Below are 27118 nucleotides of genomic sequence, written 5' to 3'. Positions count from 1 at the left end.
TGTGTGCCCTTTTTTTTTTTTTTCAAATAAGATTTTGGATCTGAAAACTCATAAAAAATTATTCTGTGTGAAAAGACCTTAATGTGATAATTGAAGTTTTAAATGCCAGCGTATTAAGTTGAATACCCCCCATTTTTTAACAGGGCCTCCAGTCAAAGGCAAAGTGTTGATGTTCCAAGTTCACCTGAACTCATCAAATTCAACCCTACCTGGACAAAGACGTCACGCTGCTATAACACCAGGATTCACAGGTATGTCCCACTTGTATCCACAAGTGTCCACAACTCCTGACCCTACCTTAGGTAAGTCATGTTTATTTATTGTCAAGTTGAAACGCGTTTGAGTGGTCTTATCAATAAAAAAAAAAGTTTAGTGTGTTGATACAGATGTTCAATAAAACAAAATTTGTAAGAATCTAAAAAAAAAAAAAAACATGGGTTTAATACTAAAAAAAGGTGTTTAAAAAAGGTCAATATCAGACACATGAAAGTTTCTCACTAAAATAAACAATTAAAATACAAAAATGAACAATACCAAAATAAAACAATACAAACAAAAATAATAATACAAAAACTTTCAAACAAAAATACAAAAATAAAACAATACAAAAACGAAGCCCCAAAAAAAAATACAAAAATAAACAATACAAAAACAAAACAATACAACCAAAATACCTTAAAAACAAATAAAAAAAAAACTATATGAACAAAAATACCAAAAAAAACAATACTAAAACAAAACTAAATGATACAATCAAAAATACCAAAACAAAACACAAAAACAAAAACAAAATGATACAAACAAAAATACCAAAAATCAAAAACAAAATGGTACAAACAAAATACCAAAAATCAAAAACAAAATGATACAAACAAAAATCAAAAAACAAAAACAATACAAAAACAAAACTTAAACAAAACTGAATGATACAAACAAAAATACCAAAACAAAAACAATACAAAAACAAAACTTAAACAAAACTGAATGATGCAATCAAAAATACCAAAACAACACACAAAAAAAACAAAAACAAAATGATACAACCAAAAATACAAAGAAAAATACAAAACAAAAAAAAATACAAAACAAAAAAAAACAAAAATACCAAAAGTCAAAAACAAAACGATACAAACAAATAACAAAACAAAAATAATACAAAAAAGACAAAAAACAGAACCAAATGATACAAACAAAAATCAAAAAACAAAAACAATACAAAAACAAAACTTAAACAAAACTGAATGATACAAACAAAAATACCAAAACAAAAACAATACAAAAACAAAACTTAAACAAAACTGAATGATACAAACAAAAATACCAAAACAAAAACAATACAAAAACAAAACTTAAACAAAACTGAATGATGCAATCAAAAATACCAAAACAACACACAAAAAAAACAAAAACAAAATGATACAACCAAAAATACAAAGAAAAATACAAAACAAAAAAAAATACAAAACAAAAAAAAACAAAAATACCAAAAGTCAAAAACAAAACGATACAAACAAATAACAAAACAAAAATAATACAAAAAAGACAAAAAACAGAACCAAATGATACAAACAAAAATACCAAAACAAAAACAATACAAAAACAAACCAAAAAAACTAATACAAAAACAACTGATACAAACAAATATACCAAAAAACAAAAACAAAATTATACAGACAGAATACCAAATAGCAATACAAATACAAAACAATACATAAAAAAGCTTCAAAAACTTAAGAGTATAACATGAATAGAACATCTATCATTAACAATGTTTATGCGCATGGAATACTAAACAAATACCAACCGCTGTAACTTTTTTGAGGGGGATGATGACGCTTAGATCTGCAAGGAGGAAACCGTTTCACTGCCCACACCTGCACTGCACAATTAACGCTGAATCAGTCCATAAAGCAGGACATTGGAGGTCTGTGATCTTTCAACATTAATGCCTTGTACCTGATGTTGGATATGTTTCAGTCTGTTCACTCTGCAAATGAAAATGAAAATCAAAGCATTCATGTGAGGAATGTACATGTTATTTCTCTCTGCTAAAGTTAAAATCCAAACAGTCATTCAGGCAATGACTCTGTTTTTTCATTGTGCTAATTTTAACTTGAATACAGAAGGGTTATGCTGGGAATCATTCTGTTATTTCACTGTGCTAATGTTAACAAAATATCAACACTCATGTTGGCAATCATTCTGTTATTTCACTGAGCTAATGTTAACTAAAACACCAACAGTCATGCTGCAATCGTTCTGTTATTTCACTGAGCTAATGTTAACTAAAATACCAACAGTCATGCTGGCAATGACTTCTGTTATTTCACTGAGCTAATGTTAACTAAAATATCAACCGTCATGCTGGGAATCATTCTGTTATTTCACTGTGCTAATGTTAACAAAATATCAACACTCATGTTGGCAATCATTCTGTTATTTCACTGAGCTAATGTTAACTAAAACACCAACAGTCATGCTGCAATCGTTCTGTTATTTCACTGAGCTAATGTTAACTAAAATACCAACAGTCATGCTGCAATCGTTCTGTTATTTCACTGAGCTAATGTTAACTAAAATATCAACCGTCATGTTGGCAATCATTCAGTTATTTTCCTGAGCTAATGTTAACTAAAATACTGCCAGTCATGTTGGCAGTCATTCTGTTATTTCACTGAGCTAATGTTAACTAAAATATCAACACTCATGTTAGCAATCATTCTGTTATTTCACTGAGCTAATGTTAACTAAAATACCAACAGTCATGCTGCAATCGTTCTGTTATTTCACTGAGCTAATGTTAACCAAAATATCAACCGTCATGTTGGCAATCATTCAGTTATTTTCCTGAGCTAATGTTAACTAAAATACTGCCAGTCATGCTGGCAGTCATTCTGTTATTTCACTGAGATAATGTTAACTAAAATACCAACAGTCTTCCTGGCAATCATTCTATTTCACTCTGCTAATCAAAAAATTAAAATCAAACTGTCATCCTACCAGTTTGGCTGGTTTTACACCGTAAATGGTATTAAAGATTCATTGCGTTCCTCTTTTTAGCCGAAATGACAATTCACCATCTGATTGACTGGGAGTCTGACCTGCCATGGGAGGGCCCCTGCTGGCCAGCCTTGTGCTGGTGGTCAGTTGGATGGTTCGTCCAGCCTGTGAGTCTGCTTCCACCCTTCAGAGGGTTCCTTTGAGTGTGTTAACAAAAAACGATACCAATGAGTGTTACTTTGAAAAAGAACTTACATTTTCCCTCTTAAACAGTCTTTAACAAATAATGTATCAAAAGCCCTGACAACCGCCATCGTCTCAGAGGAACAACTGTCAACGCTCACATCTGGATGGAAGCGCCAGCCATCCCTGCCTACACCTGGATGTGTCCATCAAGACTGAACTGTTCAAAGACTGGGTCATTGGAGGTTGGTGAACCTTGTGTTAAAGTTGTCCTTTATTTTTTTTTATTTTCACTTTATTAATGATAATGAAAATTAAGGTTGGCAATGTGCCTGCTATATCATTCTGCTAATGGTAATAAAAATACTACTAGTCATGCTGACAATGTCCCTGCTGCTTCCTTCTGCTAATGGTAATTAAAACACCAGCAGTAATGCTGGGAATATTTCTGTCCTCTTTTACCATGTTGTTCCATTTGCTAATGATAATTGAATCACGATCAGTAATGTCAGCATTTTGTTTTTCTGTTGTTTTGCTGTGAGTGACAATTCACAACCTGATCGACTGGCACTCATACCCACCATCAGAGGGCCCCCGCTGGCCGGCCTTGTGCTGGTGTTCAGGTGGACGGTTCCTCCGGCCTGTGGGCTGCCTCTACCCTATATAGGGTTCCTTGGGCCTTTGGGTCTGCTTCCACCCTTCAGTGGGGTACTTTAGACCTTTGGGTCTGCTTCCACCCTTCAGTGGGGTACTTTAGACCTTTGGGTCTGCTTCCACCCTTCAGTGGGGTACTTTAGACCTTTGGGTCTGCTTCCACCCTTGAAAGGGTTCTTTAGACCTTTGGGTCTGCTTCCACCCTTCAGAGGGTTTATCCAGCCTTCAGCTACACCTCCATTTTACAACAGGTAGGTCGTCTTCACAGGTGAGTCAAGTTTATTTAATGTTATTATGCTGCATGGTTGATCAGTGACAAAAACACAGTAATCAACAAAACCAAAAACACAAAAACAAAATTATCAATATGCCTTTAATATAATCTCTGCACAACAAAAAGTTTTAAAAGGGTTTCCAAAATTAATAAAAACAGCAAACTGTTTAAAATAATATTTTGTTTAAGTGTACACTTGAAACAACAAAAATCAAAACAAGGACTAGGTTAATAAAACACACCTTTTCAGCACAGCTGAGCTGAAACAAAAGTCACAAAATGTGCAAAAAGGGCACAAAAAAAACCAAAAGTTCCACAATAAAAAAATATAACAAATCGTCATCATAACAAGGTACTTTCAAGGAAACCTCAGAAAATCACAACAAAGAGCACCACCACACCAACCACCTCCAAAACCTTTTTGAAAGAAACTACAATGTTCAGGAGGCACTGTAAAGGAAACGTGGGCCAACAACAGAACAATAACATTTAAAGTGCTATCTGGAAAACATCCCAATGTCAACAATGTGGGCAAAATACTTTTGAGGAAACAATGGAGCAACAAGAGAACAACAGCAAACAATGATTTCCTTAAAGTGCTTCAAGGAAATTTGGACCAACATTGGAACAACAAAATCCAAACTACTCCCAGGGAAACATCACAACATCAACAATGTCCATGATGCTTTCAAGGAAACAATGGATCAACAATGGAACAACAGCAAAATAACAATATTCACAAATCACGCTCAGATCAATGGCATGAAAACAAAGTTCATTTAAGTTCTTTCAAGGAAATAATGGAACAACTATCTTTCAAGGAAATTAAAGTGCAGCAACAGAACATTTATAAGGTCCTCTCAAAGGAACAACTGCTCAACTGATGGCGAATCCTGACAACCAGCAAGGCATTAAACCTTGTTTCATCACTCCTGCAAAACCACCCAGCTGCATGAGGTTACTTGGATGGAGATGAGAACAATAACCTGGATGATGGGGATAAAGACTGTAGACCCCAAGGCCATGGCGTGTACTGATAACTTCACTTTTTATGCTGTTCTAGTCATGTCTGCATTCCTTTGTGTATTTGTATGTCTCTGCTTTTTCATAACTGATTGCTAGAATGTCCAATGCTGCAGCGTTGGATATTTTGGCAGACTTTTCAGGGACGCAGTGCTGCTGTTCCATATCCTGCCATTCTACAAGGAGATGGTCTTTGGTTCTTCCATCCTCGGGAGAAGCTGAGTCAGGCATCCTTACGCTGGGAGCTACAGCCAAAGGTGGGTACAGAATAAGGTGTACTTTTCAACACAGTCATGTTTCACCCAAATTATTGACAACTTTATCCCACTTTTTCAGAATACCTTTAGCTGGTTGATTGTTTTTTTCTGTTGCCTCTACCAATGGGTTAGGACCATGATGTACCGAAACCTTAAGTGGACTTGTCTTCATTTCTTTCTTGTGTGTTGCTGTTTTGCAGCTTGTGCAAGTGTACTTTGGATGTTTCCTTGAGATCTTGACTTATTTTTCTCCTTATCTTGGAATTAAAAAGCTGGTTTCCCATGATAATCTGTTAGTTTCTTGGGATCTCTTTAAAAAAATTACTTACAAGGGGATATAACAAGATTTATCTTTTTCAGTGTCACTCTTGGCAGATATTTTGAATGTAGTCTTTTTTTGTCACATTTTAGTTGCATTACTTTGAGGGTTTTTTTTAGGTTTAGTCACATTTTAGTCACTTAATTTTTGTAGTTTTAATCTAGATTTGGTCAATGAAAACTCAACATTTTAGTCCAGTTCTAGTCCAAGAAAAATTCTTGAGATTCAGTCTTTATTTTTCCTGAAGGAATTTTATTTCTTTGAACTAATTTAATCAAACAAATTGTAAAATTAATACAAGTGTGCAGCCTATGATATAATGCACCATATAATGCTTTAACTGATTTTGAACTAATGATGAAAGTCCCGATGTAGATCATTTGCAATGTGAATGTCCAACAGTCCAGCATTAATATCTTTATCTTGCTTTAGTACTTCATGAAAATTAAACATATTTTTTTCAGTGTTTCTCAGAAAAGATCTATTTTATCTATTTAAAATAGTAGTCAACTGACATTTTTAGTCATAGTAATGTTCTACAACATCTGAGGAAAAATGCAGCAGTAAATAGATTTGTGTGGTTGAAATTCTTTGAAATTTAAGTCATGATCCCTCCTTTTCGAGGTGGTGGATCCTCAGGTGTGATCAGTTGACAACCAGTGGTCTAACCTTTAAGTTCATTTTTATACAAGTGGCCATCTAACAATTATTTAAAATGCTCAGTTGGGTCAGTTCTGATCCAGTATATCTCTACTGACAGGCTTAAACAAAGGGGGAAAAGGAGATCTTATGCTCACATAATGAAAATCACCCAGGGAGTAAGACTGTAACCACAGGAGAAACGTTCGCCTTTTGTGACTCTGTACTGGTCTCTGACCATAGGGTGCATGTAGAGTAAACTCTTGCCTATAACTGAATTAATTTCTTTGCCTCTCATCCAGTGTTCCTCTGAGAAGAAGATCCTGCTGCCCTCCATCACCTTTTGGATGCTGAGCAAGGATGCAGACTGGGTCATCAACCAGCCACTGGATACGTATCTGAGGCCATCAGAGGCCAGAGCTGTCCAAACCGGTTCTTGACAGAAACAAGTGCTTGCAAGTGAGCCTGAAGTTTTTAAGACTTATTTTTAGGCCTTGGATGGGAGAATTGCATGTGGTAAAGAAGGCACAGTTCAGGTTTGAACCTGGGTCACTTGCATTGAGGACAGCCTTTGTGCATTCAATATGACTCTACTAAAAGGATTAAAAATCAAGAAAAACTTAAACGTGCCGTTGCAGCTGCCAGCATTTAATCTTACAGGCCATATTCCAACTGTAGCAGTACTGTGTTGTCACACTCTGGAGAGGAAACTTGAAAGGTTATCAAGTCATTCTGCTATGTTTTTAAGATGTAAATCAATTGAATCTTAAGAATCTGTTATATTTAATCACTTCACCTCCTGATTGCCAATGGAAACTATAACATCAGGCCATACGTCAAGTTAAAAACTTTGCTTCCATATTTGCTTCACTCAGAACTTATCAAACATTACTGTTTAGCCAGTTCCTTGCTAAAATTTACACTTTGAAGTTGCAGATATGATACAACAGGTGTGGACTAATTCTGATATTACTGCTCATCTTAAACACATTTACACAAGTGTGAGACAAAACTCATTGGGGTATTCATGCCTGGAAGAAGGACGTTATCTGTGTGCATTCTGTACCTCCCTCCATCCTTTGACTGCTAGGGTATAAACTCTTGCCCATAACTGAATTAATTTCCTCCCCTCTCATCCGGTGTTTGTTTAATAAGAAGACCCCGATGCCCTCCAATCACCCTCTGGATGCTGAGCCAGGATGCAGACTTGGTCGTCAACCAGCCAACGGATACATGCCTGAAGCCATCAGAGACCAGAGCTGTCCAAACCGGTTCTCCAACAGGAACAAGGAGCTTGCAGGTGGGCATAAAGTATTTGTTTAACAGCACTGAGAAACTTGGTTCTACATGTTGATCTTTGCTAGCTACAGGGGTGGCTTTAGTGACTGGACTGGAATGTAATATTACATAAAACTTCACTAAATTAAATGTTACAATTTTGCTGACTTTCTCAAGAAACATCTATTTCAATTTAAAACACTTTATGTATCAGGTCCAATCAAATTGTGTCATTTTGACTGCATCAGTTTTTCTGTGCTTACAATGATACAATCATTTGCAAAGGCAGCTGCAGATTAATTGCTGGTCAACAATTATTATTTCTCACTACGTCAAATCCCTATTTGAATAATTCCAGGTGATTGGTAGTCTAAGTTGTTGGTAGTCACTATAAATGTGCCACCCTGTGGGGCTGATCAAAGGCTGATTTCAGGGAGGACCATACTTGGACATCATCACATTTGAATTTGCCTATTTTGCTTCTGTAGGTTATTAGTTTTAAGTTTAATTATATTTCATATTCATAAATGATTATTCCAAGAGGGTAAAGAACTGCAAAGGTTAAAAGATTTGCATCAAGAGCTCAAAGATAATGATGGCAGTGAGGCACATCTGCAGGGTTGGTTAGGGTCTTTGAGACTGGGAATCTGAAAAGCCTGGTTGTCATTATTTGAATGCTTTGTATTATTAGCCTCACTGCTCTTTTGTTGCATCATCCCTATCTTGGGAAACATTTGCTATGGCCAAACAAAAGTCTCTGACTACAACTTTTAAGCCAGTTCAGACTAAGTGGTTCAACACTAATTCAAATGTCCCATGGAAGCGCAATTTCACGGCACATAAAAGCACAGGAATGCTGTGCTAGCTCAGTCTATTACAACAAACATCAGCTAAGAGTAATTTAGCTCCCACAGCCTTGACTTTCTAGTGCTCATACAGCACCCTGCTTGTGTGCACAGGTGATGGAGGAGACAGGAATGGTTGTGTTGGAAAAGTTAAAGAAAGAGACAGATATAATCATTCCTAAAATTCATAGCATGAGTTTGATTATTCTACTTAAGACAAATATTTGTTGAGATTTATAGCCTTTCACAATGAGATTTTCATTTCCCATTCTACATTTACCTACCTGACACGTCCTGCAACCAGCTGTCTGTGACTGAATCACAGGTGTCATTAGATGGCTTTATTTGAGCCGCGACAGCCTGGTTCAGACAGCTCCAAGTATCGCTAGTGCTTCTAGAACAGTCTTGTGATACAAGAGATCTTTGGTCTGAACTTGTCCAACTTGTGACTAATCCGCCTGATCTCTTGTCTGTTCCAGACTATGAGGAGGAAGATGACAACTCCAGTGCTTACTCTGAGCTGGAGAGGACAGCTGGTGTTTAAGGTGGACTATGTTACTGGATTACAAAACTGGACTAGACTTTTGTTGCAAAGTGTGTGAATCAGAAGAATCAACCCAGACTCGCTGATGTATCCTGGACATTTTTGGTCAGAATACTCTATGGTCTTTTATTTTGATTCATCATGCTTGCTCTGCCTTGAAGCAGCATTTCACTAAGATGGACTGTTATTATGCAAGACTCTTGACTCTACTTTTATTTTACACACAACTGTACATATTGTCATTAAGCTATGATATAAAAAACTAGAATTTAGTAAATCTGAAGTCAGCAGCTAAGTAATTCATGTAGCGGCTTTGCCGTGATCGCCCATCTCTTATATGGCCGTGGGGGTCGTTCGGGTCTTTTCCAACAATAGGATGTAAATCCTCTTGAGTGTCATTATCTGGGAAGGAAGGAAGAAGGCTGTTGGTTTTTCACCCGATCTACATGGATTGTTGTTGTGGAGCCCCTAAAAGCTCCAACGGGGGTAAAATATGAGGGAGTAAAATAACTGCTGATATGAAAAACTGCATTTTAATATAAAAGGTTGTGTTCTTTTGCTAAAATGTTTCAGCTGTATGCTCACCCATGTCCTATGGTCAGCATGACCTGGTCGATAATGCCGTTGCCACTCATGATTATGGGTGTAAGATTGTTTTTGATTAAGAGTTGCTTAAGGCTGTGTAATAGATGATCATTAATGTTTTGTTTGACTTCGTATCTTCCATCTTATACTGTTCATGGTAAAAGACTGTTAAAGAAAAACATCTCCAATAAATTGTTTATGACAAGCCTTGTTTTGACTTGAACTGATGATGTACAAATGTCAGGAAAAATTCTGCTGTGTGATGCCCTATTTGCATGGGATTAATATAACCTAGGGAGCTCTGGTAATTTGTAATAATCACACAGGATGTCTGTGTTTTTAATCCCTTGTGAATCTACCATGTCTAATTTGTGGAATAAAAATTCCAGGGCAAATTACCTACCAAATTTCAGCTCACAAAGAGCTATGCAAGTAATTCTAATCCTGTGCAAATCGGCATTTCTGTTTTTTCAAGTGATAATTCTTCATTATGGCTTTTTGTGTGCCCTGATCTGATTGAAAAATGATAGCGGCAGCGTAGGAGAGTTAAAGTTTTGACTCAAAGATTAAAGTTCATGCATCACTTTCAGTAAATTTCAGCTTGTTTATCTGACTAAATTTATTTAAACTCTACTGTCCAAATGTGCATGCATTCAGTTCCTTGGAATCTTCTTGTATCCATCCCCTGACCTATACTTTTTAATAACCTTTTCTCTGAGTTACTCTGAGTGTTCTTTTGTCTTCATTATGTAATGGTAGCCAAGAATACTGATTAACCCATGACTGGGCCTTCCAGAAACAGATGTCTTTATACTATAATAACTTCAGACACATTCACTGCACTTGGGTGGCCCCCATTTCACTAATTGTGAGACTACAAGCACCAAGTGGCTGGACCTTTGTTGAATTAAGTAAATCAGTTTAAATTTTATAGAAATTGTTTTCACTTTTAACATTAAATAGGTTTTCTGTATATTTTTAGTCAAAATGCCAGATTGTATTGACCATGACTGATATGAAAAATCAGTTAAAGGGTAAAACATCCATAGGGGTGAATATTTTTATAGGCACTGTACCCAAAGCTAGCCAGTCAGTTGCAGTAGAGGAAAAAATTCTGGTAACTATGCTGGAACTGTGAAAAAATAATGGTATAATTGAAGCATGACAAAAGAGTAGCGATGAAACTGTGTGAGCCCTCCTGAAAGTATGCTTTAAACTAAACATTTTGTAAATTCTCATGTACACAGCTACCAGGGAAAATCTTTAATGTAGAACTGAATGTCTGAAATAAGAACAAAGGAGCTAAGCTCTGGTTTGGTGACTCAGGGTTGAGTGCAGGGGAGTTTGGGTTGTGTGAGTCCAGCAGATGTATGGCAGTAAACTGATGTTATCGTATCCTAATAAGGGAAGTCATCAGAAGGAGCCCAGAGGAGTACTTAACTGTAATTAGGAGAGATTAAGAAGGGGGTAAAACATTGGTGATGGTTTATTTTAGAGAAAGGAACAAGACGTCTGGAAATCAAAGAGTGATAAACAGTATATATGTGAATACACCTTTTTTTAAGTGTGTTTAGCTGTGGAGTAATGTTAGAAACTGTAAAAAAGTGAATGCATGTAGTATAGAAGTTCAGCGTGCTTTTCCACAGCTAATCACGTTTATTCTTTGTTGAAGAATCAAAAAATAGTTCTTTTTAGAATCTGCCCTTATTAACAATATCCAACACATTTTTATACCACAGCAGAAATTGTATTCTTCACTTCAGTGTGCTAAAACAGCACCAGTTTTGGGTTTTAAAAATAACCTCAGCCGAATCATTTAAAATATTTTGCTCTTTCTTCATGAAATACAGTATATCCCAATACTTTTAATGTCTAGACTTTGAGATGCCATCCTAAACATTACAAAAATAATTTTAAAGAATTCCCATTATACAGCTTCCTCTTTTTTAACACTTTTTATTCAAGTGCACATAAAGTCGAGGAGATATGAGACATTTAAAAAATATACTTCAAACCTTGGAGTGGAATATATCAAATAAAAGTCATAAAAAGTGTTAATACCATAAAAGGGGTTACTGTAAAGCTGATGTATGTAAAAGCAGTGAAATGATTGGTTTATGATTATGCTCACACATCTGCATTTGGATGGTTTTAGGCTGCAGCATTGGATAAGTTGGCTTTCTTTAAAGGTGCAGTGTGTAATATTTAGCCAAGTAGTATTTAGCAGAACAAACTTTGTAAAAATAAAACATAATACTGATAATTAGGCCTATCAAAATTGGTGTTTTATCACCCGAATACTTAAAATTGTTTTATTATCAACTTAGAAAAGGGTTTTTTTTCCATACATACAGAGGGTTCCCTCCATAGAGTCCACTACCTTGGATTTATGTATTTAGATGTTGTAGAATCAATGTAGAATCTGCTAGATGTTGCTAAAATTTTCCACTTTTATACAGTGCACCTTTAACTTTGGTTGGAACAGGTCGATCTGCTGACCAGGGTCCTCCTGAATTTCCTAAAGAAGAAAAAAAGAAACACTTTATTATTTCTTACTTTTGAATACAATTAATGACCTGATGTCCTTTCAGGAAGTGCAAAGTTATTGTTGATTATGCCGCTATTTTGTTAACTTCAAGCATATTAAAAATTAGGGAAGAAAAAGTATTTGGCAAGAAAATCTATATAAATGAAAAACGTTAACCTAGATTCCACAAGGAATCTTAAACACAGTGGACAGAAAAAGAAAGGCGTTAATTTCTTTAAACAAAAAGTATGTAAATTCCACCACCAGGGGGCTCTCGATCTAAACATTAATTTAATATGAAGAGCAGAGACCAGGCTTGAGGAATTTATTCATTCAAAAAATGAGGGAGAAAAGCTGTATATAGTGGCATTCCTGTTTCCCTCTGCAAACCCAAGTGTTGGTTCACTGTTTAGTAAATACACATGGGGGGGGGGGGGGCATTTTAATGAACAAATTCTTTAATTCAAATTAAGATTTAAACCCTTTAAGTAATCAGTCGAGACCAGAGCCTTGTCTCTACTTAACCTGGAAATGTCTCATGGGGCTACAACACTCGTGTGGTGGAGTTCTGTGTTACATGTATGAGCCTGGGTGACCTGCCACTGAAAAACTGTCCTGTTCCTGAAGAAATACAGCACTTGACAGGTTTTAGAATATCTGTTTTGGCTGTTTGTCGGCGAGTTGGTCAACTGGTGGAAATTAGTCAGTAAGAAATGGTATCCGTCATTAGAGAAGGATGGGGGTCATTTTGATTATGGAACAAAAAGACTTTAATGGTCACACACCAACAAAATTTCCCCTAAAAGTTCTACATTTCTAGGAGTATTTTCTAACCAAAATCCTCACAAACTCCTCAAAATTTTAAAGGAATTACATAATTCTCTGTGACATTTCTAAAATATATTTATAAAGTATCCCATCAAAAGTACCCCAACATTTCTTCAAATATTCCCCAATTATTTCAGTCAAATTTTATCACAAAGCCTAAAGATTCCAATTAAAGAATACCCCCAAAAGCAAATTTCACCGATTTTTAAAGCAAATTCCCCTTACTTCCCAAAAATGTCCAAATATATTCCCAAAAATTCAATAAAAATGATGGAAAATTCCCCAAAATAAGTGAAGAAGTTCTTTTAAAAATCCTATCTTATTCTCTAAAATTATAAAATAATTTCTGAAATTTCCATGAAAATGCATGGAAATTCCCTAACATCCACACAAAGTTCCTTAATTCCCACAGAAATTCCCCAAAAATACGAGGCAAATTTCCCCAAAAACTTACAATGAAGTTCTTCAAATATACAAACATCCCAAAAAAGACCATGTAGAAACTTTAAAATTTCCAAGAAAATCCCCCAAAATATCCAAAGTTCCATAAATGGCCATAACAAATTTCCCTTACTTCCCAAAAATTTACAAATACATTCCTCAAAATTCCATGGAAATGACGGAAAATTCCCTCAAAACATCCTAAGAAATTCTCTCCCCAAAATTTGAATCTTTTCCCAAAACTACCGAATTAATTTTCAAAATTTCCACGAAAGAGCCTGAAAACTCACCTCAAAATTTCCCCTAACATCCACACAAATTTCCACAAAAATGCCCCAAAAATTCAAGGCAATTTTAAATTTGCTGTGAAATTTTCACGACTTATTATGGAAATTTTATTTATTTATTTTTTATATATTTACTTTGGGTGATTTGCTTGGAAATGTTCAAGTATGTACAGGGAAATCTTGGAGATATGTTTGTAAGTTTTGGAGAATGTCAATGAAAGTTTAGGGGAATGTAAAAATTGTACATACTGTAGCTTTAATTAATAAGCTGACAGTAATAAAATGTATTATGTATTCAATAAAGAGAATCATCACAGTCTGCACCAAATCTATAATTACTTAAACTTTTTTCCTATTTTGAAAGTAAATCTTTACTTCTCATATTACAATGGTGCTGCAGCTGCTTGTAAGCATACTTTGGCCACAGTCAGTATTTGTATTGCTTGTGATACTGGTTGTTGATTATACCCCTATGTGTAACTTAACCTTTGTAACTGTGCATGTTTGTCTTGATTCTCACCTCCTCCCTCTCTGTGATGATCAGAGCTTTGATTCCCAGAACAGCAAAACTAATGGAGGCAGACAGCTGAACCACAGACTGGACAATCATGGAGATGTCCATACCTACCACCAAACGCTGCACACCAGGAATAAAAAGGAGGAAGCATTCAGTTATACTTGGGCATAAATTGAACTCAAAATTTTAAGTGTTTTTGCGGATTAAAGTCGAATGATGTCCTGACATCAAAGAGAGGGATGTGAGATGCCAAACCTAAAAGTCGTAGATTAATATTTTAACACATTTATTCTGTTCGACATTAAGACAGACGAGACACAAAAGCAGTTTTATCCTGTAAAAATGTGCTAACCTTAAAGAAGTTCTCCACATATGAACAGTTGGATTGACCCCCGCCACAATAATTGGCAGAAATTGTTCTGCTCAGGTCAACGCTGTAAATCACAATACCAATGATGGAAAAGGCAAATGCCAGTATGTTCAGGAACACAGCAAACACCATCTGAGGAGGGAAGATTCATCACTCAGCTTACATGATTTTTACAAATTATCACAGATAATCAACTTTTTACCACAAAGCAAAGCAATGTGTAAATATCCATTTAACTTTTTAACAATTTAAACACTGTTTTATATTCTTAGTTTATTGATGATATAAAATGTATTAAAATTTTATTTATGAACATTTTCCTGATGTCAGTGGTGTTCCCATAGAAAAACTGACATCTAATTTAATCAAGATTATGCTTCTAATTTCTAGATTCTACATAAGATGCAAACATTTAATAATAATAATAATAATAATAACTTTATTTATATAGCACTTTTAAAGCAAGGTTTTACAAAGTGCTTTCACACTCAGAAAAACAAAGCAGCAAGACAACAAAACACAACAACAAAGACAAAAGTGCACTCAAGGGGACAGAACCTAAACAAGATCAAACCAACTATAGGTTCAGCCCAAACAACAATATTACTGAGATATTAGAAATACAAATCCATGGAAGTCATGAGAGCTTTGATATGTTTCACATGACTACACTTGAGCTGAAACATCCTGGAACATCATTAAAACAAGACATCATAAGAACCCACGGGTACCCGGCCAACACAGGAACCCAACTACAGAAACTGAGACCAAGGGGACTGAAGTTTTAAAAGACAAGCAGTAAGAACTAAAACATTAAGATAAGTAAAATTGTAAAGGAAGAATAAGTGTAAAAGAATATGTCCGAGGTGTGAAAACACTAAAATGATACAAGCATCAAAGGTAAAAGCTAAAACCAGTAAGAACTGCCTAAATTAAAGACTCAAGATCATTGATATAGAAAATCAGAACAGTAAGGAGTAAGAGATATTAAAACATGAATAAGAAGAGTAAAAGGTACTAAATAAGCTAAAAATCAGAAGTAGTGAAGAATAATAGTAACAATAATAACAGTAAAACAGCAAAAATAGGTGTAATGTAACAAAAGTGAAGATAAAGGGTAAAACGATAATTGAAGAAATAGGAATGAGTAAGAAGACGACATCACATAAATGCAAGTCTATAAATATGAGTTTTAAGAAGTGATTTAAAAGCAGTGACAGTTTCTGTTTTTGTTGATGATTTGTTGACCACACATATAATCTGTCAGCCTGGCGGTCAGGAATTTATTCCCCACCTCCTAGAGCACTTTTTATCTATCTTTCTAGTATTAAAATGGCATTGGTGTGCTTGCATTTTTACCTTGGAGATGAGACTGTGCCTGAATTAGCTGAAAATATCTAATTATACTGGATTAAATATCAGTATCAGCCTATACTCACTGTGATAATCTGCCTATACTGGCTGTAAATTTCAGTCTGCAACAGCTGTAAGTATCAGCTTCAACTATCAGACTATATTTGCTTGAATATCAGTCTATAATGGCTGTAAATTTGGGCCAAAAATAGCAGCAAATAATATTCTGTGTCAGTTGTAAAATATGCCTATATCGGCAGTAACTATCAAAGTTTATTGGCTTAAGTATCAGTCTACAACACCAGTAAAAATAAGCCTAGAATAACTGTAAATATCTGCCTATATTGGCTCTGAATTTGGGCCTAGAAAAGCTGTAAATATCGGCCAAAACTGGCTAAAAATATACGCCTGTTTCAGCTGTAAAATTTGGTCTATATCAGCTGAAAATATCTGCCTATATTGGCTTCAAATATCCTTCTTCATGAGCTGTAAATAGCCTAACTGGCTTCAAACATTAGTCTAAATCCACATTAAATATCTGCCTAAACCAGCTGTAAATATCAGCCATATATATTTAATAAATTGTAGCGTTAAAGGAAGGAGAACCACACCTTATCTAACTGAAGTCTTTCTTCATGCTCGCTTCTTCAATTTGAGAATGTGTTTTAAGGATGGAAGGGTTTTTTTTCCATCCTTAAACTTTCAAGTTTGTTTCAAGGCCTCAAGTTTTTTTTGACTGAGCTGAAGTGAATTTATTTTTCTCTTCACTTTGATTAATCTACTTTACTGTATGTCTTATGTCAACTCTGTTTAATCACTCCTTGTCTATTTCTGTGTTAATTTCCTTCTTTGTCAGTTCATTGTGTCCATCTCCTTGTGATGCTACCAGTTATTCTCATGACTTTTGCACTTTCTATTTGGAGTATTTGTGTGGACTTTGATGAAATTTTTTTTTTTATCTGTACTGAGGTCCTGAACCTTTCCCAGTTTAAATTACTTACTTTTGAAAAATGGGTTTAGTGATTTATCTTACATCATGCGCTACTTTTGTCACATGACAGCATGAAAATAAAGCCACATTTTGCAATCACTTTGTGTGGAAAGCATGATCTTTAAGCATTTTTCAGTTTTTGTTTGATGTCAATAGACCAAATAAAACAGGAAATATGATCATTTTAATTCTATATAAAAAGTAATGTCACACATAGAGGACAGTGCACCATGCTGTACAGAACTGGCACTGGTATTTTTTTCATAATTTCAGCATATTGTAATTTCATTTAAAAATGACAATATATTGTTTTACAAAACAATTTTTAAAAATCATTTTTATGGGATGTTTTGTTTTTGGAGGCACAGTAAATTAAACTTAAAAAGGTAAAATAGTTTTGATTTTATAAAGTTGAGGTAGTGCTGAAAAAGGTTATACCAACCATGAGCATGGTAAAGATTTTCTGAATGATTTATTTTGTCAAAAGAAAATTAACAAAATGGCAAAATAACCAGTGGACCTCTAAGGGTTAACTTAGAATTTTTTTGGGAAATATCTCACCAGTTTGTTCATCATCATAAATGCAGCATAAAAGAGCAAGATTTTACTCACCCAATAAAATGTGGAGATTCGGCCGGCAGCGAAAGTTGAAAGTCCAGACACAAGGAACTAAAAAGAGGACAACAAACCAAATTAAAGTTCATTTGAATCATACACTCTCTATTTCAATCAATTTACACTCTATTTTAATTTTTACGAGACATAAAAAGGTAGAAAATCACGTAAAACCAGTTAAATAGATGATGGATTTTGCTGGAGTTTTTAGAATTGGTATTTTGCTTTGGTAATGTTTGAAAGCAGTATTCCAGGTCAGTGAATACACAGGAAATGGAGTGAAACAACCAAACAATATGTTAGCAACTAGAAAAATCTCCTTTTTATAGGTAAATTATCAAGTGTAACAGGAGTGACGGAGCAAGAGACTCCAGGAAATGAAGCCAAAGGACAGAGGACTGAGGAAATATGTTTCAAATGACATGAGACGCCCGGTCCGCTGCAGGGTCAAGTGAAGGGACATCCACATGTCGTAAAGGCATTGTCAAGCGACTTTTAACAGCTGTTTGTGTCCATGTAAATATGCATTGTATTTGTTTTAATAAAATATTCACATGAACAGTGTTTGGTCCCAGTATTTGTGTGATTACAAACACCTGAATATGAAGGGCAACTTCATATCAACGACTCTATTAATCTGCTCAATGCTTGATTATAAAATTAATGGTTTATATGATGTGTAGATAACTGAACTGAGTATTTGATTAAAACTGATCATTCTAGAGTTATAGATTTTTTTGTTTGATGGTGATTTACAAAAAATTCAAAAGTTAATCTCTGTAGTGATACACTATGATTTTGATTTCATTAAATTTACACTAAACATTTCATTGTAAAAGTCTGTTTCTCCTCTGTTATTAAATTCTGCTGATGCTGTGAAGTTTCACTGCGCGTCCACACAGTGAGTGATATTCCAATAAGCAGATGTTTGTTTCAGTAAAAAGATTTCAGGGAACCTGCTCTTGTGTGTCCTTGTGTGTTTTTATCTGTAGGTCCATGGGTAGGCATTTCCTGCCCACCTATTTCCTTTATTATGGCAGGGTGGGGTATCAGAAAGGCATTCCTGCTGTTTCCATGGTGATTTAGGACCTCGTCTGACAGTTTAAAAAGGAAAAATGCCTCAAAGTTGAGGATTCTGCTTGTGGTTCTGCTCTCATTAACCTCGATTATGTCTGAAATCCATCTGACCAGTTGGTAGCAGATGGTCAGGCTGCAGTCATGGCAGGTCGTTGTATCCCCCGTACACTGCACGACAAATGACACACAATCCAACTGAAAATTGCAACTTCTGAGCTAGTCATGTCACTAAAAATTTCTGTCTGAATTAAATGAAATTTGCACAGCGTAGACACCCAGCTTAAGGGTGAACTTGCTCATAGGTGATAAGTGTTTGGCTGCACTAAACCTGATGAAAGCATCCTACGTTCTTACCACACCACCCAGCCAGTAAGCAGCCCTCAGATCACTGAAATCCCCAGGATATCTGCTCATTCGTCCCGGCCCTAGTCCAATGTTGAACACACCCACCATGATCTGCATCATCTGTAAAGGTTGAAGACAAATAAATCATGATCAATGCTTTAATGTCACACACACCCACACACAAAGTTGGTGCATTAATAATGCATTAATTTCAATTCATTTTAACACCACTGGGATTTTTTGGTTGCACAATTAATGCATGCCCATTTTGTATGACCCCATGACCTATCCTGTAGTTTGAGAGATCAGGAAGCAATGTCATAGTGCATAAAACTTAAGTTATTTGCACTGACTGTCGATTTTTAAAGCGCTCTGCAGTGATTTCCAAGCAGATGGTGCACAGGAGCCAAAAATGAGATCTCATTGTACTGTGGTTCTGGAAGATCAGATATTCAAGGACGAATATAAGGAGGACATCTCCCAATAAGAGCTTTGTAAATAAACATGCAAATCAGGTCTCGCAGAGAGTGATGACCAACCAAACTTACAGTAAAGGATGCAGTGGTGAGTGTTATAGGCATCACCAGAAATGAACCTCAGTGCAGAGTGGAAAACTGCATCAAGGGGTTTTAAAGTTGCAGCTGAAGCATGCATAAAATATCACCATAATAAAATAAGTTGCCTCAACCAGGATTTTTCTGCAATGCAGAGGAACTTAAGAGTTATTCCTATAGAAAAAAGCCAATTTTTGTCTCAGTTTACTTACCAGATTAGAAACATGACTTTTAAATGTAATCTTCTCATCAATCTAAATTCCAAGATATTTATATGCTGTCACTCTTTTACACAGTCAGTAATAATCGTGAAACTTTTAAAAGCAATGTTTCTACCTCTAGAAAGAGCATAAATTTAGTTTCTCTGCATTCAGAACTTACCTGTCTGGTCAGAGCAACCTCCAAATCATTAAAGCAGCTCTGAAGAGAACACATTATGTGTTAAGTGCTAAGAACAACAGAGGCACATTGTGGTTTTATTCAGTAATGTTACATTGAGGTCAGCATCCCCATCTGTTGTGGCTTGTTGGGCTTGAGTTTACCATGTTCTGCTCTAAGCATATTTTTGGAGCATTCAGTATCTTCGAGCTTAATCCAGAGATTTTTTGGACATTATCTGTGTGGTTGTTGCCATGAACAAACATTTAAAGCAACCCGTGTGTTGATAAGGGTATTTAAATCTTGAGAAATATTCCTGTACGGCACATATATAATTCAACCTTTCTTACCCCTAGGGCTGAAGTTGCACTGATCTGCATCATCCCTGTGTACACAGAGCGGTTCATGGTACTGTAGAGACAAGCTTTGCGGATATGAAACACCAGGGGAAACATGCTGTTTCTGTCCATCGCCACAGTGATCACAGTCATCGCTCTGTCTTTATTCACCTTAATGAACGAGGCTCACACCTGGAAAAACACACACAAACATTAAAGATGACTAGATAAACTGAGAAAGTATAAAGACTGCAGTTGTCTATTTGTTTATTTTTTCAATTTTATTTGATGGAACTTCATTTATTTACTCATGTCTTTAAAATAAATCTCAGTTCATTTTGGTTTTTTATTATATTATATTTCAATTTTTCAGACTGATCTCTGAATGTTTTAATTCTTGTTTACTTTCATTAAAAAAATCATGCTATGTTTAGTAACTTATTCTGCTAGGTTACCATTAATTATTTTATTCTAGTTTTGTATGTATAAATTATCTTTAAACCAAAATCTGTCTTTGTTTCTGGATCATCTTTAAGTATTTAATTATCTTAATTATTTAGCATACTTAATTTTTATTCGATCTTCTGGATCTCGTATTTTTTTAAATCTTATTACAAATTAATTAAACCATTTACAACATCGTCCCTCAATTCGTCAGGTAAGTATGGAGTCTTAACATGCATGGCATATTTTAAAAATAAAGTCTGACTGACTGATAGATTGATCATCAAAATCACGTGTCAAATGAAGCACGCTATGGGCTATTCAACACAGAACTGTCTTCATACTGAAAGGTACTTCTGATTTAAGACTCAACATAACTGAGACCAAAAAACTGTCTTAAAAAGAACCACAAAATGAACGAAAAAAAACACGAAGCACTCTTAAAGAAACACAAAATAACGACTAGGAGAAAAACAACTGAAATGACATGAAGAAGAATCGTGAAAACACACTTCTCCTAAAACAGGAGATAAAAGTATAACGAAAATGACGCATATAAGCTGAGACAACACTGACATCCAGTTAATCCTTCGGTAAATGTTTGACTCAACACTTAAGTTAATGTATGCTCAATAAGACAGGTTATACCTGTTGACGGTTCGTATTTGATCATTCATTTGAAGCAAGTTCATTTTAAAAGATTTATGGCACTTCTTCTCCATCTTTACCTTTTTTCTTCAACTTTTTCAAAACCCATCGACTCTACAGCACCGTTAAAATCTTACTTTTAGTAGCTGGAGCTCATACCTTGCCAAGTCTCATAAAAAGTTAATAACATGAGTTATTATTATCCACTCCTCTTCAGATTCAGAGAACTTACCTGCTGCAGCTGTAACCTGATGAATCCCGGAGACTTTTACTGAGAGTCGATGATTTTGGGCAGCAGCAGTAAAAGTGAAAGCTACTTCCTGTCTTGTTTCATCACTTCAAGATAAAAGCCCCGGTAAATCTACTTTAAAACAGAGAAGCTGGCTCTGTTCTTTGACTTAAAGTATGAAATACGATTTTTTTTCAAAGTTAAGGGAATTGGACCGCAAAATTATGAGATAGTAAGTCAAATTTATGAGCTCAAAATCGAAATTATGAGCTAGCCTAGTAATAGCTTGATGAGTCTAAAGTGTTGCCATTTCTCACCTCTAATTCGTTTTTTTTTTAATTGGCTGGACTGAAAATTAATTTATTTTTAATAAATGCTAAATTAAAAAAAATCAATTTAAAGATGCTTCCGTATCCTTTATGTGGCAGACCTGCAATAGAAATTTTACTTTGTTTTTTTGTTCTGAGGGTTGTTTCAAATACTAGTAAAATATTAACAAGAGGAAATCGTCGCAAAATCCACCATAATGCATGAAATAGGAAAAAGATCTTATATTCTTGAAGTAGTGTTATATGTTTAGTTATGTGACAGAAATTAGTAGATATACAGGTGCATTTAAAAAATAGAATATCATAAAAAGTAGTTTTAATTGTAATTCACATGTTTAACTTCTACTAGCTCAAATCATCACACAAAAAGTGAAATATTCCAATACTTTTTTTTTTGTTCTAATGTTGATGATTATGGCTAACAGTGCACACAAGTCTAAAATCTATCATCTCAAAATATTAGAAAATCATATAAAATAAAATATAATATTAACTCAGAAATGTCAACCTTCCTGCTCATTTATCCTTTAGTGGTTGGAGCTCCTTCTCCACAAATCACTGCATCTATGCGGTGCAGCACAGAGCCAATTAGTCTGTGGTGCTGCTTGGGTGTTATGAAGCCCAGGTCGCTCTGATAGCAGCCTTCAGCTCGTCTGTAGTGTTGAGTCTGGTGTTTCTCATCTTCCTCTTGATAGTACTGCAGAGATTCTCTACAGGGTCAGGTCAGTTGGCTGGTCAATCAAGCACAGTAATACTGGGGTCAGCAAACCAGTTTCTGGTGGTTCTGGCTTCACTGTGGTGCCAAGTCCTGCTGGAAAAGGAAACCAGTATCTCTATAAAGCTTCTCAGCAGATAAAAGCGGTGAAGTTCTCTAAAATCTCCTGGTAGACAGCTGACAGCATTGACTCTGGACTTGATAAAGCACAGAGGACCAACAGCAGCGGATGACATGGCACCTCAAACCATCACTGACTGTGGAAACTGGAAACACTGGACTTCAAGCACCTTGGACTCTGTGCCTATCTGATCTTCCTCCAGACTCTGGGGCCTTAATTTTGAAATTAAATTCACAATCTATTTTCATCTGGACTTTTGACCACTGAAATCACAATGGTCCAGATCTTTTTCTCCTTAGCCCTGGTTCATTTGAACAAACGGTATTCTGTTATAAATAAACAGTGTATTCCTGCAGTTCATCAGGCAAAACCCTGCAGTTATACACCAGCATACTTAAAATGGACAATCAGGTTCAAAGACAACAGGACAGGTGTCTGCTTTAATACTGATAGAAACAATGCATTAATGCATTATAGAAAGGGGCTCATAGATGGAGTGATAACTACATCTTACTAAAGACATGACATTAAAATGTGTATTATACATCTACAGACACTTTTCTTGTAAGAAAGGTCCATGTTCATATCACATAATACTAAAAATGTTTGTTTTTATCAGGTGACATTTGAATATATCCAGCCTGAGTTGAAGTTAGAGGAAATAAATCAGTAACAAATCAAACTGAAAACTCAACAGCAGTGTCTCTTTATTGAAGCAATTTCAGAGGAAAATATTTCAAAGCAGATAAAATGGACATTTGTTGGCATTGAAATAGTTTCAATGTGGTGCAAAGCAGTTTAAGTAACTTTTATTTATTCATTTTGTGTGTTTAAGTTTTAAAATCATGAGCTGCTCTGTCGTTATCATGCATCCATGAGTTTAAATTAGTTTAAGCTCCACAACTGGTCAGAGGGAGTTTCTTCAACCACTGCAGCTGATCTTCAGCATCTCTGTCTTCCTGACTGAACAGAGAAAATGGAGATATTTTCAGAACAGGACTTTACTTAAAGCTCTACAATAACTGTTTAATAATAAAATAGAAATCTAACTTTAACAGCCTTTCTTAGTAGATATTTGTACCAGAGTTCTACCTAATTTTATCTTCTTCTCTCATGTTTCTTCAGTTTCATTTGTGTTCTCAAAATGTACATTTAACTCTATTTACATAAATATCACACCCCGATCTTACATGTCTTCTTGTGTGTATTGTTTGCAGGTTCAGACCTTTTCTTCTTTTGTCCCAACTATGAAAAACTTGATGCCCAGAACAGAAAGTCCAACACTGACAAAGAGCTGAAGCAAAGCCAGGGCCATCATTGTGATGTCCATGGACACCAGCAAAGTCTGAGGGGTTGCAAATTTAAAAAAACATGTTAGTTAGAATGAATGTCTAGTGAAGAGGATATGCTTTTGTAATGTACCAAATTCAGTTGTTGACCATGTGTGTGCATGGGCTGAAATACATGCACACCCAAGATCCTATGGACATGCACTGTTAAAGGGGTGTGAGAGTGAGGACAGCTGATTTGTCCTTAACCTCTTCTTCACTGTTTCTTGCAGCATACTTGCCTGTGCATGGAGTGCCACATTTGTGCAGTTGTCTCCATGAGAATGACGAGCAGGGATTCTGCTGCGATCACACAGCCAGAGGACGGAGGCGTTTCCCAGGTCTATGGCATACAGCAGAATGCCAATGATGGCAAAGATGGCTGCAGCAATGTTCATGAACACAGTGAAGCCCACCTGAGAGCAGAGACACCTTCAGTCAGAAGTCACAATTAAGCAACGTCACTTAGCAGACACTATCCAGCTGCATTTAAACCGGGACAAAAAACCAGTTGTCTTGTTTCTTGTTTGCTTACAAATAAAGGTTATCATAATTATTACTCACCAAGACGCGGGAAGGGAACTGTCCAGCCAGAATGGACAGGATTCCAGCAACAATGAACTGATGAAAGATGACCACAGAGCTCGTTTTAGTGACAGTCAAGCAGAATCGATGAACAGTGTACAGAATAGTGCAATCATAGTAATTCAAAAAGTCTCTCCTAGCAGGGTTAAAACATTTTGCAGCAGATAAAAATGCAGCAGCTTTTAAAAGAGAAATTTCAGACCTGGAAGAAAACATAAATGCCAAAATATCATTTTACCACACCACCCAGCCAGTAGGCAGCTCCAAGACTGGCCAAGTCTCCAGGAACTAAACTTGTTCGGCCTGGACCGAGTCCGATGTGGAACAGACCCACCATAATCTGCAAAGTCTGTAAAAGATTTAAACAACTAAGTTATGCTGCATGATAGGAAACAGTAGGTTATAACACCACAGCAGTGATAGCCAGGCAGAGGTATTTTATTTTGAACTGTTTGTCCCTTAAGCCGTAGTTTTGCATGTGCCTTATTCCTTCCATGTCTTGATGATGGATTTAAATGAACTGTTAAGTGCCTTGGATTTTTTGTATCCATCCCCTGACTTATACCTTACAATAACCTTTTTTTTCTGTGTTTCTTGGAGTGTTCTTTTTGTGTTCATGGTGTAATGGTAGCCAGGTATACTGATTAACCAGTAACTAGACCTTCCAGACACAGGTGTCTCTATACCAGTGGTTCTCAACTGGTTCGGCCTCAGGACCCACCAGTCTGTCTTATGACAGATCATGACCCAAGTTTCCAAAAATGTTCAAAAACACATGTTTAGTTCATTTTAATGCTGCACTATGGAGCATGATATAAAAAATGGGAAGAGAATGAAAAATTTTATACCCTCTCTCCCCATCAGTATACAATTTTTGCCCATTTTTTAGAGAACTTGTGAAATCACTTCATTACCATGGGAAAGTAGTCATTTATTGCAAGAAGGGGAGAAAAATTAGTTGAAATATTGATCAAACATTTAAATTTACCTGATTTCACAGTAAAACCAGGTAAGATAAAAGGTATTGATGCATGTGCAATCAGGACTTCAGGACTTTTGTCACCATTTTTGTTTTCAGACACCTAGTCACGACCCAAACTGCTCCGCAACCCACTTTTGGGTCCTGACCCACCAGTTGAGAACCACTGCTTCATACTACAATCACTTGAGATACATTCACTGCACTCAGGTGATCATTAAATCACTAATTGTGAGACTACTAGCACCAAATGGCTGGACCACTGTTGAATTAGGTCAGCCACCTTAAAGGGGGTGAATATTTATGCACTCACTTATCTTACACTACATATTTTTCTTTATTTGACATTACGTTATAGAAAATTTTGTAATTTTTTTGTCAAAACCACTGTTGATTAATAAGATTAATAAACAGGTAAAACATCCAAGTGGATGAATATTTTATATAGGCATTGTAACCACCAGGCAGTTGTTCTAGTTTTAACAGTGTTAATAAAGTTCATTATTCTTACCCCACAAGCTGTGGTGAAACATGACTGCAGATCTGAAGAACTGAAGGACTTTAGGGTCTGGCGGTGAGTGGGAAACATGCTCTGACTGTGATCCACTCACACCTGAAACAGGAAACAAAAGATCACACACATTATTCAGGTGATCAGCTCAAGGACTGAACCCTCAACCAAGACTGTGTTCTTGGGAATTTGTTTTCTTATCCACAGTTGAAGCTCAAGAGTCAGATGTTTTGGTTTGCAGGTGTATTTGTCTCAGTGTGTATTTTTAGAGCTGACTGAGTCAGTGTGTAAGTGTGTTCAAGTCTTTGCACCTGGCAGAGCAAACAGAAAGTCACTGGTTTAGTTCAACAATCATATCAATATCAAATATGCAGATATATCACAGCGTGGTTTAGCTTTCAGGCAGCAAGGTTACACCTATTGTTCCCTTTCTGAAGGTTTTTATTCAGAAATGTTAAGCTATGCTGCAGAGGCTTAGACTTCCAGATTTAAAGCATTCAGCTCAATTAACAAGAATTTGACAAGCTGTTTTATTTGGACTTTATTGCCTTTCTGTGAAACAAAGCCAGGCTGTTTTTGTTTTCTGAAACGAATAATGCTCAACTTTTGTCTTTGCTTGTCTTCAGACTACTCCCAAAATTACACAAAATTCACCTCTATCTTAAACAGAAACATTACAACAAAGTTATATTTTGACAGACTTTACCATTGGGAATGTTATCACTTAATGCCCTTTTCTCACCCAAAGAACTGTCTCTGTAAAACCTCATGCATGTGTTCATGCAGTGAACTCACCTGTTGATGTGCTGATCGTCTTGATCCTCCACCTGCAGCCTCAGTTTATCTGCATCCACAAGTCTCACTTCCCGTTCTACCACCTACTCTGCCCTTCAAAATAAAAGCCTTATACAAGCCTAGATGGAGCGATGAGGGAGAAGAAAGCGGGGACAGAGAGGAAGATGAGGATGATGAAGGAGAAGAAAGCAGGAACAGGGAGAAAGTGGGAG

General features: G+C 35.9%; 2 protein-coding genes and 1 long non-coding RNA gene across 11 annotated transcripts; 1 reads left to right on the top strand and 2 right to left on the bottom strand.

Annotated features, from left to right (window-relative positions):
- Window positions 1-146: 146 nt before the first annotated feature.
- LOC121513129 lies at window positions 147-9775 on the top strand. 3 transcript variants are annotated; one of them, XR_005992173.1, is made up of 7 exons: window positions 147-251; window positions 1823-1924; window positions 3061-3167; window positions 3274-5391; window positions 6652-6808; window positions 7505-7649; window positions 8952-9775. It is a non-coding gene; the product is annotated as an uncharacterized LOC121513129 (long non-coding RNA). The 3 variants fall into 3 exon arrangements; XR_005992174.1 differs by lacking the exons at window positions 147-251; window positions 1823-1924 and having other exon boundaries at window positions 2413-3167; window positions 7508-7649; XR_005992172.1 differs by lacking the exons at window positions 147-251; window positions 1823-1924 and having other exon boundaries at window positions 2413-3167.
- A 1807-nt stretch (window positions 9776-11582) lies between these two features.
- LOC121514067 lies at window positions 11583-21583 on the bottom strand. Of its 4 annotated transcripts, XM_041794137.1 has the most exons (8): window positions 21547-21583; window positions 20235-20414; window positions 18962-19072; window positions 18692-18775; window positions 17528-17584; window positions 14554-14703; window positions 14205-14321; window positions 11583-12119 (listed from the first exon to the last, which is right to left on the bottom strand). In XM_041794137.1, the coding sequence occupies exons 2-8, from the start codon at window positions 20373-20375 to the stop codon at window positions 12027-12029; spliced, it is 753 nt and encodes a 250-aa protein (XP_041650071.1). In that variant the 5' UTR covers window positions 20376-20414; window positions 21547-21583; the 3' UTR covers window positions 11583-12026. The 4 variants fall into 4 exon arrangements, with proteins under 4 accessions (XP_041650071.1, XP_041650073.1, XP_041650074.1 ...); XM_041794139.1 differs by lacking the exon at window positions 14205-14321; XM_041794140.1 differs by lacking the exon at window positions 14554-14703.
- Window positions 21584-22659: 1076 nt separating this feature from the next.
- On the bottom strand, window positions 22660-27042 carry LOC121514291 (membrane-spanning 4-domains subfamily A member 15-like). Of its 4 annotated transcripts, XM_041794434.1 has the most exons (7): window positions 26907-27042; window positions 26112-26213; window positions 24860-24970; window positions 24601-24657; window positions 24279-24452; window positions 23934-24053; window positions 23411-23671 (listed from the first exon to the last, which is right to left on the bottom strand). In XM_041794434.1, the coding sequence occupies exons 2-7, from the start codon at window positions 26187-26189 to the stop codon at window positions 23651-23653; spliced, it is 561 nt and encodes a 186-aa protein (XP_041650368.1). In that variant the 5' UTR covers window positions 26190-26213; window positions 26907-27042; the 3' UTR covers window positions 23411-23650. The 4 variants fall into 4 exon arrangements, with proteins under 4 accessions (XP_041650370.1, XP_041650368.1, XP_041650369.1 ...); XM_041794436.1 differs by lacking the exons at window positions 23411-23671; window positions 26907-27042 and adding an exon at window positions 22660-22683 and having other exon boundaries at window positions 23899-24053; window positions 26112-26234; XM_041794435.1 differs by lacking the exon at window positions 26907-27042 and having other exon boundaries at window positions 23899-24053; window positions 26112-26234.
- Between the last annotated feature and the right edge of the window lie 76 nt (window positions 27043-27118).

The sequence above is a fragment of the Cheilinus undulatus genome, linkage group 8 (genome assembly GCF_018320785.1).
Source record: "Cheilinus undulatus linkage group 8, ASM1832078v1, whole genome shotgun sequence".
Lineage (NCBI taxonomy): Eukaryota > Metazoa > Chordata > Actinopteri > Labriformes > Labridae > Cheilinus > Cheilinus undulatus.
Note: the sequence above shows the minus strand (reverse complement) of the source record. Positions and strands in the feature narration are given on the sequence as shown.

Bases quoted from the DNA above. Each gene is read 5' to 3' on its own strand.
- LOC121514067 (XM_041794137.1), bottom strand. From the start codon at position 20,375: ATGACTGTGATCACTGTGGCGATGGACAGAAACAGCATGTTTCCCCTG. The intron at 19,073-20,234 runs GTAAGAAAGGTT...CAACCTTTACAG, and splicing joins GTGCAACTTCAGCCCTAGGG to ATGATGCAGATCATGGTGGG. The intron at 12,120-14,204 runs GTGAGAATCAAG...TTTCTTCTTTAG, and splicing joins TCATCACAGAGAGGGAGGAG to GAAATTCAGGAGGACCCTGG.
- LOC121514291 (XM_041794434.1), bottom strand. From the start codon at position 26,189: ATGTTTCCCACTCACCGCCAGACCCTAAAGTCCTTCAGTTCTTCAGAT. The intron at 24,453-24,600 runs GTGAGTAATAAT...CTCTGCTCTCAG, and splicing joins AGTTCCCTTCCCGCGTCTTG to GTGGGCTTCACTGTGTTCAT. The intron at 23,672-23,933 runs GTCTGAACCTGC...TTCTCTGTTCAG, and splicing joins TTGGGACAAAAGAAGAAAAG to TCAGGAAGACAGAGATGCTG.